The 16,105-nt window shown below is 34.1% G+C and overlaps 1 protein-coding gene across 1 annotated transcript; it reads left to right on the top strand.

Annotated features, from left to right (window-relative positions):
* Window positions 1–3,205: 3,205 nt before the first annotated feature.
* Window positions 3,206–12,012, top strand: LOC141829185 (putative alkaline/neutral invertase B). Its single transcript, XM_074716599.1, has 3 exons — window positions 3,206–3,673; window positions 5,971–6,529; window positions 11,720–12,012. Exons 1-3 carry the CDS (start codon window positions 3,206–3,208, stop codon window positions 12,010–12,012), a joined length of 1,320 nt encoding a protein of 439 aa, XP_074572700.1.
* The last annotated feature ends 4,093 nt before the right edge of the window (window positions 12,013–16,105 follow it).

The raw sequence follows: 16,105 nt of genomic DNA, 5'->3' as shown, positions 1-16,105 counted from the left end.
TGAAAAAACACAAATTTGTATTCATTTGACTAGTCAACTAACCTGATAAAGAGACAAGAATCAGGGGATCCAGTTACCTGTCAGAAAGCAAAACAAAGTGCTGATTATCAGGGTCTTGGAGTGCATTTGCCAGATTTTTCTCTGCCTCCACCATGGAGATTTTACCCCCACACAACCTGAAATACAAGTTTTTGTTGAATACTGATTCTTGTTTGAGTTTTAAGCAAACTACAACATAGCCATTGTAATCAACAATTCAACAAGAATTGCATTATGCATTTCATGTTAACAGATTAAGTTGTCATTTCATGCTGAAATACAATTAGCACAAAAGGTGAACTTCTATCAGTTTGCTTAGTTGTAATTTATAGCATGTGATGCATGATTTCAGATATTCTCCTGAACTTGGTAAACATAATGCTCCAATGCATGTAGAAGTAGAGTACTGCCTCATGATGCTTACCATTTTGCTCGGAGGATTCTACATATACAGTGTATCTATGGGTTTTTATTTATCAGGAAAAACAGTTACTTAACATATCTGTATTCTTATCTAAATGACTTAAGAATCAAATCATCCATAATGGAGTGGACTAACAAACACTTTTATTTAGTCTAGATGAAGTGATAGATTCACAAACCTTTGCACTTCTAATGTCTTGTCCAATGAATAAAGGACTCACATGGACTGGCTTCTCTTGTGATGCATGTACATAGATAGAAAATTTTCCTTCATGGTCCTGTCAGAATTAACCACATGAACAGGCTGTTGACATACTATTTTGCAAGAACAGCAGAAGGCAAAATACATTGATCGCTATATTAACTTGGCATGACATACAAGTTAGAGTCTCATTGTTTGAGAAATATATATCCATATATCAGGGATCTCACATATTTTAATCAAACAAGCATTACATAAAACAGTTATCAGTCGGGATCCTAAGAAATTGCAATCTACTGTTTGTTGTGATATTTTGAGACTTCAACATAGTCACTGCTGTCTTATGCTTGTTCTAGTCTTTAGGTAAGTTCCATATTACATCGTGCACACCAGATGGATCCATTAATCTCTCATAGCACTAACTAACACAGAATCCAAGCCAACTCTTGACCAAGTAAATTATTTTTTCCAATTATCTTCTCTCAGCGCTTACCAGTTCATTTATGTTTTTATATTGTTTATCTCTGTCCTAGTCAATTTCCTGTCGCCTTCTTGTTCTACTCCTTTATTCCATCTATAAATTCTTGCTTGTCTACTATAATTCAACAATAATGACAAGGAATGATAGCCAAAGCAAGGAGAATGGGGGATAGCTAAAATAATGGGCATGTAATGCAAACACAGAAAAGGGATCCCTTTAAATTTGAATTTGCAGTTGATGTTTGTAATTATCCTATTTTAGGTGTCAAAAGTTTGGTATTTAGTAAGAATATTCTTGAGATTATGGTGTTTCCCAAAATGTGGTATTTCTTTTCTATTATATTGGTACTAAGTATGTATAAGTGTTGTGACTCTATGTATTCATCAATTTCCGATTAATAAAAAAAATTGATTAATAAAATTTCCTAATAAGGGGAGCCTTAGTGCAACAGTAAAGTTGTTGTCTTGTGGCCTTGTAGTCACGCGTTTAAGTCGCGTAAACAACCTCTTGCAATACAGGATAAGACTACGTAGAATAAACCCAATTTAGTCTGACCCTTCTCCGGAGACTTCCGCATTGACAGGAGTTTCGAGCACTGAACTGCCCTTTATTAATCTCAATGTAAGATTTTTTTTTTTACTGTAAGATAATTATCCCAATGCTTCATCAATTTTCTCCTAATTTTTTGTAACTTGAAGGTTTGAAGTGTTGCATCAATTTGGCATCAGAGACTTCATGTTGTATCAACATACTAGGTAAACAATTTCGATGAGCATTATGTAGTATGATTAAACTACATCAAGGTGCTAAAATAATTGTATGAAGTCCCCGGGGCAATGGTGCAACGGTAGGACATCCGGGTTGTGACCCAGGGACTCGCGGTTCGATCCCCAACTACGGCGTATTTGCAAGAATTTTCTTCCAAATGGGGAACACAATCAAAGGATGATGGGCATCTGGATTGACCGCTGTATGCGCTTCCCGATTTACCCTGGTGGTCGGTGGGAAACTTCCGTGGGACCAGGCCGGCCACCCCCAGGGATTGAGTTCATGAGACTGACTGGGATTTATCATTTTTTTAAAAAATAGTTATATGAAATAGGATATTGTTGGGACCTCCTTTGGTCACTAGGCATAAAAAAATTGGAATAATAAAATCATTCCTGAACTTTAATTGTTGTATTGCGAATTGTAGAACTATTTGAATGTTAATAAAGGATCTTAACAGTAATAATCTTTTACCAGTTTTTCATTCCCATTGGAGGCATGGGAATGAGGGCAAATGAAGATAGCTAAATTGGTATACAATATATAAATCATAACTTGTAGTAATTAAGGTAACTAACATTTGATACTTGTGCACTGAATGAATGGTCAAGTCACAACAATTAGTTAATCTTATTCCAAAATTCTAATTTCAATTCTCTCTGATTTCATTCTCTATTTTATAAACTTTGCAGGAACTGTTGGTCACTAACAGGGACTGAGGGCATAGGATAGGATATATGAATATCAAACACAATTCATCCTTTCTAGAGGTGAGTACAAGATTTAAGTTCAAGCTTCTCCAGAAATTAGTTTTACCTTGCTTAATCATACAAGTTTTTCCTTTGAGGCATGGCATTCTTCATGCTTCATACATTCANTTTTTTTTACACATTTGAATTTATTACAGGTAAAGCATGTGATAAGTGTTTTTATCTTTTTAATTATTAATTATTTTATTTTCTGAAAATTACAAATTGAAAATAGAAATTTTCACCAAACAAACAAGACCTTAATGTGGTAAATTCAATTCCAATTTTGGTATGTATAGGCCACTCTTTCAGTTGGCACTTTAAGTCCATTGACCTGTTCACAATTTGGGATATAGATTCATTGTGCATACAACTTGTATGATTGGCTTTATTTTATGATAATAAGTTAATTGATTAAAAGTGAATTCTTAGGATAAGGTACCACACTTCTGTATGAGATTTAAATGCTAGATGGTGTGGGTTAGCAAAACAAAAAACTATTTTACTTTGTTTTGTGGATTTCATGCTAGAATTATAGGATTCATGGATACTTCTAATATCACTATTGTTACTTTCCAGGTGTTTGTGAGAGATTTTTTCCCTAGTGCCTTGGCATTTTTGATGAATAGGGAACCAGAAGTTGTTAAAAATTTCCTAATGAAAACTCTTCGACTTCAATCATGGGAAAAGAGGATTGATCGCTTCCAGCTAGGAGCTGGAGTTATGCCAGCAAGTTTCAAGGTTTTGCATGATCCTCGCCGTAACACAGAAACTTTAATTGCTGATTTTGGGGAAAGTGCCATTGGTAGAGTTGCTCCTGTTGATTCTGGCTTTTGGTGGATAATATTGCTTCGTGCTTACACAAGGTCAACAGGGGACTCATCCTTGGCTGACACTCCTGAGTGTCAAAAGGGGATACGTCTTATTTTGACCTTGTGCCTTTCAGAAGGGTTTGACACATTCCCCACTTTGCTCTGCGCTGATGGATGTTGTATGATTGACCGTCGAATGGTGCGTTTCAATTTTTTGTAGTAGTCTGTTTTTCACTAATTTTATCTGCATTTTGAACTTGTTAATATTTTGGAATTGGTATTTCTTGTACATCTAACTTGGGAAAGCTTTGGATATAAAGTAGCTTATTCAATCTAAATCAAAGAAGAAGATGCTAAACATTCATGTTTAAACATAAACTGAGTCTGATAGCGTGAGATAACCTACTGATATTCCTTTTCAAGTTTTTACCAGTTTTAAATATTTAGTATACATCTGGAATCTCAAGAGACCAAACATACACGGAATACTTAGAAATACTTTGATATTTGAACAAAACATTGTGGTTTCATTTTCATCTAGATTTAACTTGTAGCATACTTGTCAATTCATCATGGAATACAATTATCCTTGTATTATTCTTTTTTTTTTTCAAAAAGTGCAACTGATATAAATGCATATTTAAGTGTTACTGTGAAAGGAAACATTATTTGTTCTTGATGGTTACTTGATTTAGACTTCTCAAACACTTGTAAACTGAGAAAACATTCATTAGTCCCAAATCACAAAATAGCTTAAACATGAGAGGACTCCGTGCTTCATCTTTCCTCACATATTTTTGTTTGCTTTAAGCAACAAAGAGATTTTCTCCAAACATAGAAATAGTGTGCAATATTTTTATGCTTATACTTATTTGTAATATAAGTTGGAGTGCCAATCAACTTCCATCTTTGCACTCTCAGCTTTAAGTTGTAACAATTAAGTTAGTCGTCTTTTGTCAATGTCACACATATCAAATGACTGATCATCCTCCTAATAAAATTCACAAAGTACATGAAATAAATTTGGATGGTCACTATTACATGAAAACTAGTTATATTTCGAGTGACTTGAAAATAATACATCACCTATATTTGTTTTAAAACAAACAATAGCTAGGCACTATAATTTGTAACACCTCAATTTAGTATCCTATTGTGAGTTGTAGGTTAATAAAAAATCATTTTAAGTTTAGAGCTATTGTTAATGGTTTTTGGGCTGGTGATTACACTATTGTCAATGTTTGAGATCTTCAGTTCCCAGCCTGAAGGAGATCTATTGGGTGTGCCATTCTATTATATGTTGATAAGGAGGAAAAAGGCAGATACAACCTTGTAGCATTTGAGGAAGCTTCACTGAGCTTGCAAAAGCTTTGTCAATCTCACATAAGTTATGCCTTAGTTTTGTCAATCTCATGGAAGCTTCGCTATAACTTTGGACTCACAAAAGCTTCGTCATAACTTCATGACCTCATATATTCACTAGATCTTCGCTAACCTCATGGAAGCTTTGCCATAGCTTCTTCACCTTGCGGCTTCAATAGCTTCACCGACCTTGTGGAAGCTTCACTATAACTTCACAATTCATAGAAGCTTTAAATTTGTGGATCACGACCTCTTGAAACATCTTGTGACCTCCATGAAAGTTTAGCAGGCCTTGCAGGAGCTTTGCTGATTTTTGAGGCAGAATCTGACTGTGTTTTGGTTGTCTTGAGTTATTTTGCGTGCTAGTCGGCTGACGAAAGGAGAAGTTTCAGATGTGCCGATTGACACTGAACTAGATTTTAATCATTGGGATTACTTTTTTTCATTTAAAAGGTTTTTGATAATTAACAAGTCTCACTTTATAAGCCATGGTAATAAAGAAATTGTGTAAGTTTAATTGAGTGAACTATGCTTGAGCAAGTATGAGTGAGTTATGTTATCCAAGTAGACGTTGATATAATCTAAATTTGTTAGAATTGTAGACTAATAAGTATGGCTTGGTAGGCCTGCAAGCATTCCACTTGTTCATTCCACTCTTGTCTACATAATAAGTTAAGCCTACTTCATTAGCTCATGTGTTGGCTTGTGTAATGCATGACAGCACTAATAGAATAACAGGATGACCGGTAGTTGGTTTGTAATGGATGTTACAAACATCTAGTCTCTTTGTCATGTCTTGTGTTTCATCTAATTGAGTTACAACAGAAAATGAAGATTCAGCAACCAATCATTTGGCCTATTTATGATCTGAAAATTTTTTTATATCCCTTCATATTGAAGGTTAATTCTAGGACATGCATGTTATCATCTATACAATCTACAATATGCAATTTTATCCCTTGTTAACTTAATAGTTAGCTTACCTGCTTTGTGTCTTTCTTTGTAGCCATCATAAATTTAATTTGGTTGTCTGAAGTCATTTTATGGAGAATTGAAATGATTAAATATGAATTTGAAATTAAAAGAATAAGAGATTCTTTTCTTATAACTGCCCAATGACAACATGCACTGCAGGGAATCTATGGCTATCCTATTGAAATACAAGCATTGTTCTTTATGGCTTTGAAGTGTGCCTTAGCTTTGTTAAAACAAGATGACAAGGGCAAGGAGTTGGTGGAGCTGATAACAAAACGTCTTCAAGCCTTGAGCTATCACATTCGAACTTACTTTTGGCTCGACTTTCGCCAGCTTAATGACATATATCGCTATAAGACTGAAGAATATTCTCATACTGCTGTAAACAAGTTCAATGTCATGCCTGATTCTCTGCCAGATTGGGTATTTGATTTCATGCCAAATCCTGGTGGATACTTTATTGGAAATGTCAGTCCCTCAAGAATGGACTTCCGTTGGTTTTGCTTAGGTAATTGCATTGCAATTTTGTCATCTTTAGCAACTCCAGATCAGTCCGATGCAATTATGGATCTTTTGGAAGCACGGTGGGAAGAATTGGTTGGAGAAATGCCTCTAAAAGTTTGCTATCCAGCTTTGGAAACACATGAATGGCGGATCATAACAGGTTGTGATCCGAAAAACACTAGATGGAGCTACCATAATGGCGGCTCTTGGCCAGGTGAAACTTCAAAATCCATGTTTGATCTTACTTACAAATTTCACGATTGCTTCTTCAATTGATTCACAATACATTATTCTGATACAGTCATATGCTATAGTTGAATGATTATTCAGTGCAAATTACCAAGTTATAGAGAATAACTATATAAAATCAACAATTTCTCTGCAACCAAAATCAAGTTGATCATAGTTTTGTATGTTTCAACTACGAAATACCCTCCCACCTATGGAGTTTGTTCGGTACCTGATTTACTTGTCTGTATCTAGCTGTGGGGCTGGCAATATTGGGCTGCTTGGGGTGAGCATAATCACCTTTTGCCACCATAGTTTTGTATGTTTAACTAATTTGATGTGCTAGTACAAGCTAGTATAGAATCAAGTACTTAAGGGATCACAATCATGAACTTGGTGAGAATATCCCTAAATTATTAGATTTTGTTTTGGTTATATTGTTAAGTAATGGACAAAATTTCAATTTCATATTCTATTTGTTCAAGCTATTAGATAGCATGAAGCAATAAATCTAATAAAGTCAACGATAACAAATTAATCAACAAAAGCAAGAAAGCTTCAAGATAATAATATGGCATGCTCATTTTTTTAGAATATTTGTGATAAAATGTTGGTACTTTAATTACTTGACTTACTAGGTGGTATAGCTTGACTAAAAAAATTACCTTGAGCTAAACTTTGCAAGTAAGAATAGGCAACAGATGAATTCAAGTTAAAATTTCTTACATAGATTAAGATATTATTTCTAATCTTCTTGAATGTGAAATCTCTTAACCCATGGGGGATGTTGTTGGATGGCTAGAGGAGGATTGATAACAATTGACCTGGAAATACAATTATCTACTCGTCTTAGCAAGGTCAATCAAATATATTATATGCAGTAGAAATAATAAACATAAAGACATGCTAACAAATTGATTTAATGTATTTTTCCTACACTACAGCCTATAACTCGGTGAGACACTTTCAAATCCCTACTACACTTTCTCCCTCTCGAATGCCAAATCTCTTGCAAGAAGAAAAAGAACAAGCAAAGACAAGTAAGACAAATAAGACTCTAGGCTGTAAGTACAACAAAGAAGCTCAAGAGAATACCAAAATGGTTACTCAATTTTGCTAACCCAAGGGGTCTCCTTGGTTCTCCTTATATAACCTTCCAATTATCATCAACCTTTACTATTCTATTTTGTCGTTGATCATTTGACTGCATTTGCTATCGCCTTAGCCTCTAGTCTACTAATGGATCTTTGAGTTGACTCAGTTCCACATCAATTGCCTTTTGGGCAACGAGTACTTGAGTTAATTGAATTTGACATCAGTTAGTGCTAAATTTTCTCGCATCCTTCTTCTACTTGAGTAATAGTCTTTTTTTTTAATACTTGCTAGGGATTAGTCAACTGTCTTCCATTCTAGTTGACTGCCTAGCCAACTTAGTTCCAAACATAAACATTTTGTTCATAATCCATAAGCCTAAGTTGACTCCTTATGTGACTCAGCTCACCAGTCGATTGGGAATTCCTTCCAGTTGACTTGGTCTTAACTACTATTATCCTAGTGATTGAGTCTTCACCTAAGTTAAGCATTACTCTAAATCCAAAATATAGTCTACTCGACTCTAACAACTTATTTAAGAGTTTAACTTACATAGCTTGACTTGGGTTTTCGTGTGAGGTGTTTAAGTCCTTGAAATGCACCAAACCCATGGCTTACTTCACGTATCATCCTTTACTCCTTATCCATGTAGTTTGCCATCATCCAACTACCATCAACGCTATACTTCAATGCTCCTCTTTTTGTAGTTTCTCATATGTCCCATTCCATCCTTCTGTGAACTCTATCAGGCCTGAAGCCACTGAATCAACCAACTTAGCCATGCTAAGTTAAGTTCTATGAGCTTCTCGAACACCATTCAATGCTTTTCATCTTGTGGTCCCCTGGATACCTTGTGTCATTCTTCTTCAAACTCCATTAGACTTCTAAGCCATTCAACATACCACCTTAGTTGCACCAAGTCTCATCCACACTCAACCTCGTCGACTCACAAGCTCTGTGAGTTTAATGCACACCTTGTTCACACATCTAAAACCTATCTTAAACTCTTCCCAAACATCAAAACATGTAGTTGAATTTGATCATTTAGCACACAATTTCACTAACAAGATCCCAACCATGTTGAGAGATCTTTAAAACACAATGGCAACTTTGAATTAATGATGCTATACATTGACGAGGATTATGAGGCATCATTGATTAAGTTTCAATGTGCAACAAGTAAGAGTTATCAAAGGAGTGATATCTCATTAGGTACTAAAAGGTTGTAGATGGGTTTGGGTATGCCCCCCTATTCTTCTTTGTTCACTTCTTCCTCTAGCTATTCTTCTTCTCCTCTTCCCGTTCCTCCTCTTAGTTGGTGTCAATTAGAACCACCTTGTACTTACGCATAGTCGGTCAACACTAGAATCATCTAATTCCTACTAGACACCAATACACCAACATAGTATGAAATTGTAAATTTTAGTTAACTTGTTTACACAACTCTCATATAATTAATCACCAAATATATTAAGTGGTCGTTGATCAACAATGATCCGATCATTAGAAGTTAAATTCTAAATTTTTTATTATTGCCTTGATGGCCACACTACTTCCTAGATTTGTTCTTCAGTTAAACACAATGCTAGCTAGTCTACTTGTTGTATTAAAAGCTAATCCACATAGAAAAGGTATCTTGTAAGTCAAGATAAAGATAACTACTTCCGTTTATATCAATCACTACCCCTATGAATTAGAAAATTGGATCATTAATGTCATGGACAGATCCAACTAGTGACCTAGTGACCTACATTGCTTAAGTATAAGTTAAACTTGTTCATTCATCTAAACTTTATAAACTCCCTCTATAGTCTCGCAAGTTTAAATGCATGATAAATACAAAGTGTCACAATCTCCCCTCTTAAAACACAATGTCCTTTTCCTTGTTTCCTTGTTGACTATGTGAAGCCTAACACACTGATAACTAGGGAATAAGAGGTTCAACCGTGCCAGTTAGCATGGGTTGAATTTACTATTTCACCTACTGACCTACACTGAAACCCTTTGGCACTAATGAGTGGAGCTCTCAATGAGGTTGCTGCGGCCACACTTGATAGTGGGCTCTCCATGAGGCATAGTAGTCTTGTGTTCAAGCAAGGCCTCTGCGAGGTCGCTGCAGCCTGATGGAGACTCATGGCTAGGCATGTTGCCGTGGACTTGCGGTGGCCATGGTTACAGCCTCGTGGGCTCGTGGCAACCAAGCCACAACAGCATGCCACTGCGACTAACTACACCATTGTTTTTTCTTTTTATTCTTTTCTTTCTTCTTTTTCTCCCTATTTCTGTCTTTTTCTTTTTTAAAATACTTTTCCACCGTTGATTTCTTTCCCTTCTTTATTTGTCCACGTGGGTAAATATCGAGCTTAATGGAGAAAAAAAAATAATGGAGAGCGATGAAGGAGATGAATTATTAGGAAAGATAAAAAAATAGAATTAAATATAATGTAATTCTAACCTTATTAGAGCATCCGCAACGCGCTGTTAATCGGGCGTTAATAGTAGACGTGGAGGAGCGAAGGAAGGACGTGGAAGAGTGAGGGAGGAGTGAGAGAGGAGTGAGGTATTGAACGCGTTCAGAGTTCTGAACGCGTTAATAGGTGGGCCTGTGCTTTTTATTTTTATTTTTTTAATGTTAACGCGTTCGTAGAGGCTGCATAGTGTGAGTGGTGGTCGACCACCATATGGTGATCGACCACTAAGGGTGCAGATTGTGAGTGGTGGTCGACTACTGGTCGACCACCATATGGTGATCGACCACTGGTCGACCACCACTCAACCACGTGTTAACTGGACCCAATCGACCACTGGTTAAAGGCGTTATAACGCCATGAGCGTTGCGGATGCTCTAAAATATACTACTCCGATTGGTTCAATTTTAAATTGATCAAAATAAATCCATATTAAATTTCGTTTAAACCTACTTGATCTTAATCTCTATGTCTACTTGGTGGACTACACCTAACCCTAAATGACTTTTATTCAATTTTAATTTTTAAATATTAGTTTAATTTAACTTAATTAATTTTTAAAAATTTTAAAATAATTATTTAAAAATATAAACTTTTTAGACAAGATAAAATTTGATATTTAAAAGTGTTTTTATGTGTTCTAACTTTTGTGATATCAATAGAGATCAAGAATTAAAGTCATCATCCAAGAATTATCATACATATAAGATTTTATCAATAAATTAAAGTTATCATCCCCTTATCTTTTACTATACAATTGAAGATTTTGACAACATTTTTATATATTCTCAAAATACAAAAATTACATTAATTGATGAATTATTTGAAGTTTTCAAATAAATGTAACATAATTAATCCTTAAAATCATCAAAATATATCAAAAGATGTTGAAATCAAAATTAATCTTCATGATTATTATAAATGTAAGGTCTCGGAATTGATGCCTTTGCAATAAAATTAGAAATTGAAGATTAATTTTCATCATTGTTGTAAATGCAAATTCTTCAGTTGATGTCGTAATAAAATTGTAATTTAAGACTATTTAATTGTGTGCAATAATATAAAAATATAATTACTCAATAATTGTTGTAAAAGGTTCAATAAGCACTAAATATCTCACAAGATAATATCAAAATTTGAACTCAACGTTTAACATTTCAAATACCTTCTATTTTATATTTAAAAAAGTATTGAAAGCGTATCTGATATAGTACTAAAATTGTATCATTCAGTCACAAATTGAAATTTCAACATGGTTCAAAATTTTAAACCTCATTCACAATACCTTCATAGGCAACCATTTTCACTTGAAATATCTTACAAAGCTTAGACTGGGTATGCTTTGATAGATAATATCATTATTGGCTTATATGTTATGTGCTAGTTAGCATGATAAGTTGAATTCCTTATCTTTAATACATAAGTTGAAATTGTCGTGAAATGATCAAAGTCCATGTTTAGCTCTATTAGCAGGATGATTGATATATATGATTATAAATCCATCTAGAGTGGGATTAGAAACTCATATAAACTTTCTTATGGTTCATTAACTAACTATTAGATTTGTTTCTTTAACAAAATTACCTTTAAATATTATATTCTCTTTGCTGTTGCAGTTCTGCTTTGGCTTCTCACTGCTGCATCCATAAAGACTGGGCGACCTCACATCGCCAAACGAGTAATCGACCTTGCCGAAACCAGGCTGCCTAACGATAATTGGCCTGAATACTACGATGGAAAGCTTGGCAGGTATGTAGGGAAGCAAGCTAGGAAATTTCAAACTTGGTCAGTTGCAGGTTATTTGGTAGCAAAGATGATGCTCGACGATCCCTCCCTTTTGAGAATCGTAGCACTCGAGGAAGATAGGCAGATGAGGCCTACACTAATGCGATCGTCATCGTGGTCGTGATTCAAACTGCTAGTTTTAATTCCCCATGACGACGAGCTTCAACTCTGCGGTATTTGTTCATAAAACTTGACTTAGATTTTTACGTATCCTTTATTAGACTCTCATTGCATGATATTTTTGCGACTTCTCGATTGGATTTATAACATTCTTAAAACAATTATGCCCCTCATGCACAAGTCTATTCTGTTCAGGGATGGCTCCATTTTGATCTAGTTAGAAAAGCATACCCTTTGTTCCTATATTGTATTATTCTATAGATCTTTTTTTGCCATCAGAACTGTTAGTGGTAGAAACGATCGAGAATGGTTTAATCAATTTTGGATATCTTAGATGAATTGAGAAATTGTTCTGAATTTTTATTGAAAAAATGAAGTAAAAATAAAATTAATTTAAGTCATCTGAAAGATGCCAAAAGCTAGTTTTGAAAGCAAATATTTATTTGAAAATTAAAATTACCTTATTTGACAAAGTAAATTTAATTTTAGGAGAAGATTTAACTTAAATTGATTCAGTTTTGATTTATAACATTTCTAGCGGTAGAATAATACCATGGGAGAAGTTCTAGGAGGCAACGTATGCGAGCAATCAAATTTTTTTTATTATTTATTGAGTTTCACAGCTTAGAAATGAAATGCTTCACCACCAACAAACACTTGAAAAAGAGTTTGAGAGGAAAATTCAATCACGGGTCGAATCAAGAAGTTGACAATTGTGGAATACTATAATTTATCATCTATCAGATTTTCATTATGGGGTCGACGATATTGTATCATTTAGGGTGAACAAAGTTTCCGAGGCAATGTTGTAACGGTAGGACATTCGGGTTGTGATCCAGGGATCTACGGTTCGATCCTCAGTTACGGCGTATTTGTAGAAATTTTCCTTCAAATAGGGAACACAATCAAAGGATGTTGGACATCTGGATTGACCACCGTATGCGTTTCTCGATTTACCCTGGTGGTCGGTAGGAAATTTCCGTGGGACCGGATCGGTCACTCCCAGGGATTGAGTCCATGAGACTGACTGGGATTTATCATCATTTAGGATGAACAAAATTATTTTTTTATCACATTGAGAGAAAAATTCAACATTGCGAATTAATTTCTTTTAAAGAAAAGATAATTTTAGAATATTAGTTGCGAGCAATGTGTCATTCATGTTTTTTTTATTTATTTTAATAATTGATGAAAAATTTTTATCGGATTAAATCGGTCACTTTCGAGATTAATCATTAAAAAAAGATGAATACTTTGATTATAAAAAAATAAATTGAGAGGAAAATTCATACGTTATAATTATTAAGACCCTTGCGATCGGATGATCGGGAAGACTTTCTGCGATGTTAGCTTGTGCTCTTGCTAATGGCTCAAAAACATTGAATGCAATTGGTTAGCCATGAAAATAAAACTATAAAATATATGAATGCTAATAAGTCGTTATATGTGAAAAAACCTCATATAATCTGCCAGAGGTTTATGATCCTTTGGCAGATTGTTCCGGAAAGGTCCATTAATTTGTCTCCTTTTTCGATTTTTTTAAGCGAAAAAACCTCATATAAGCTCTTCTAAGATGATTATAATGAAGCTTAAGAAAAAAAATGATAATCCCAGTCGCATTGACTCAATCCCTGATGATTATAATTTCCCACCGACCACCAAGATAAATGAGTATTACAATAGAGGTCAAATGATTTAGAATATATGTTGTGAACTTTATATGCTATTTTGTTAGCTGATATTTGACTGGATACACTATTACTCGACTATGGATTGTATTTCATTAGGTCATCAAAACATCGTCACATAGATTTGTCATATCAATGACTCTCTCTATTTTTTTATGTAGTATCAGTTGATTGAAAGATGACATCAATCAACTTGTTTTATATCTAATTAATTAAAAATATTTTATTAATTGATTGACTAGTATGAGTTGGTTGTCTAATCAACTCCGTTATCAATTCATCACCAACCATGACTAAAAATATTTTATTTATTAGTTGATTCACTTCAATCGATTACTTATTCAACTCAACCACTAATCTATTAAAGACCATCTTCATCAATTGAGTGAATCATAACTACAACCATCTTAATGGTCATGTCTTAACCTAATTTGATGAGTACTCTCAATTGCCTACTCACTTATGAATTTACCTTGTAACTTTTTTTTATCATGAAGTCAACTCCAATCAGATTTCTCATATCTTAAATGCACCAAGTCTTTAGCATGCTCCACCGGCTTATTATGCCTCCTTCCAACTCAGATGCACTACAATGCTTCTTATCCTGCGGTCCTCAAATGTCTTATACAATTATTTTTTAATTTGTTTCGATCTTGAGCTCGATACATTATCATTGTGTTCAAGTCATGTAAGACTTTATACAAAAAGATCATATGGAACCCTAACTTAAATTATTTGTCCAAACATCAAAATTTATAATCGATTATGATCATTATTAACTTAATTGCACTACCAATCTCTCCCTTTTAATGTTTGACAATATGTTAAAGTTATATTAATAACAAAATAAAATAAAGACCTATATTAGGTTGACCCGATGCCTAAGCTCCTTCTAGAGCTAGAAAATTTAAAATTTATCCACTAAAGGAGAACAAAGTTTCTAATTTGAACATTTTCTCTCTCTCTCATTTTTGACATACATAAAAAAAAAAGAATTATACTAAACAATGTAAATTCATAAAATTCATCATTATGGAATTCATTATTATTCCTTATCCTCCAAGTAGGCAAATGGAATTCACAACTTACATGCAATTGAAATAAGTTGAAAGTTACCCGCACAGGTGTGTGTAGTGATAACACATTTGAAAGAATAACTCCCAATAGAGACAAATATTTTGGAGCTCCACTTTTGAGTTGCATAAGTTATGTTTTAAATTTATCTAATCTAATAGGCAAACTAGGAGGAAGATCGTCTACCCTCTTATATAAAAAAATTAAGCTGAAAGTTTTAATTCTAAATTTTTGATCCTAATGTAGTCGGCTCTAACTAGGTAGCAATTGAATGATCTTTGAGCTAGTCGAATGATCACCTGATCTGTTGACTATGCACATTCATGTCAAATTCAATATATATATATACAATTACACAAAACTTTGAAAAATCATGAAATATTGTAAAAAATGTTTGTTTCAAGTTTATCTAACATAGATTTTTTTTAAAAAAAAATGAAAATTCATCTTAATTACCAAAATTGACAAAAACTAAAAAATTCGTCAAAAATTTCACTTGTGTATCAAGCCTAAAGTCTTTGTTCGAAATTCCAACTTTTAAACATGGTAACCCTAAGGAAACATAAAATTGTATTTCCAAAACAAATTTCAACCATCATCTTTGAGCCAAACAATGCACACCATCAATATATTAGTCTTCCCCATAGTTAGTTATTGATTATAATTTTGATACTTTACGATTCATCCAAATGCCTCAAACATTATGAACCAATAGTAGGATTCTTCTTGTGATTAAGACTTAAATAAGAATGCTTAGAGGAAATTAAAGCAAGGAAGAAATGTTAGTACAATCACATCCTTTTCTACAAAAGGTAAGTAAAATCGACTACTCCATCGGCCCCACGACTATCTGTAAGGAGATAAATCAAGAAGCTGCAGTTGACCACGATGGAAAATGATATTGTCTCAACTTCACCGAGATTCAAACTCTTGTCCTCTTCTACAACTCTACTTCGTCATAACCAACTCAGCTATGTCCTAGAGGCTTTCCTTTTCTTTTCTTTTACAAAAGGTGGAATCCACCACCCAACGACCCCACATGATCGATCTTACGATCATATGTGAAAAGGTAAATCAAGAAGTTGCAGTTAACCACAACGAAAGAAGATATTTGTCTCGACTTCGTCGAGATTCGAATTCTTGTCCTCTTCTACGACTCTACTCTATCATAATCAACTGAGATATGCTCCGGAGAAGTACAATCACATCCTTAGAGATAGAGTATGATCAATATTACAAATAATTTAAATTAAGATTATTATTGCATTTGATATGCCTACATAGGTCAATTCAAGACTTAGAGATAATACATACAGAGAAAGATGGTGTGATGTA

The sequence above is a fragment of the Curcuma longa genome, chromosome 5 (assembly GCF_044706935.1).
Source record: "Curcuma longa cultivar G26 ecotype Majalengka, Jawa Barat chromosome 5, ITB_CL_G26_1.1, whole genome shotgun sequence".
In the NCBI taxonomy this organism is placed as follows: Eukaryota; Viridiplantae; Streptophyta; class Magnoliopsida; order Zingiberales; family Zingiberaceae; genus Curcuma; species Curcuma longa.
The sequence above is the reverse complement of the archived record's forward strand: the minus strand, read 5'-3'. Positions and strand labels throughout refer to the sequence as shown.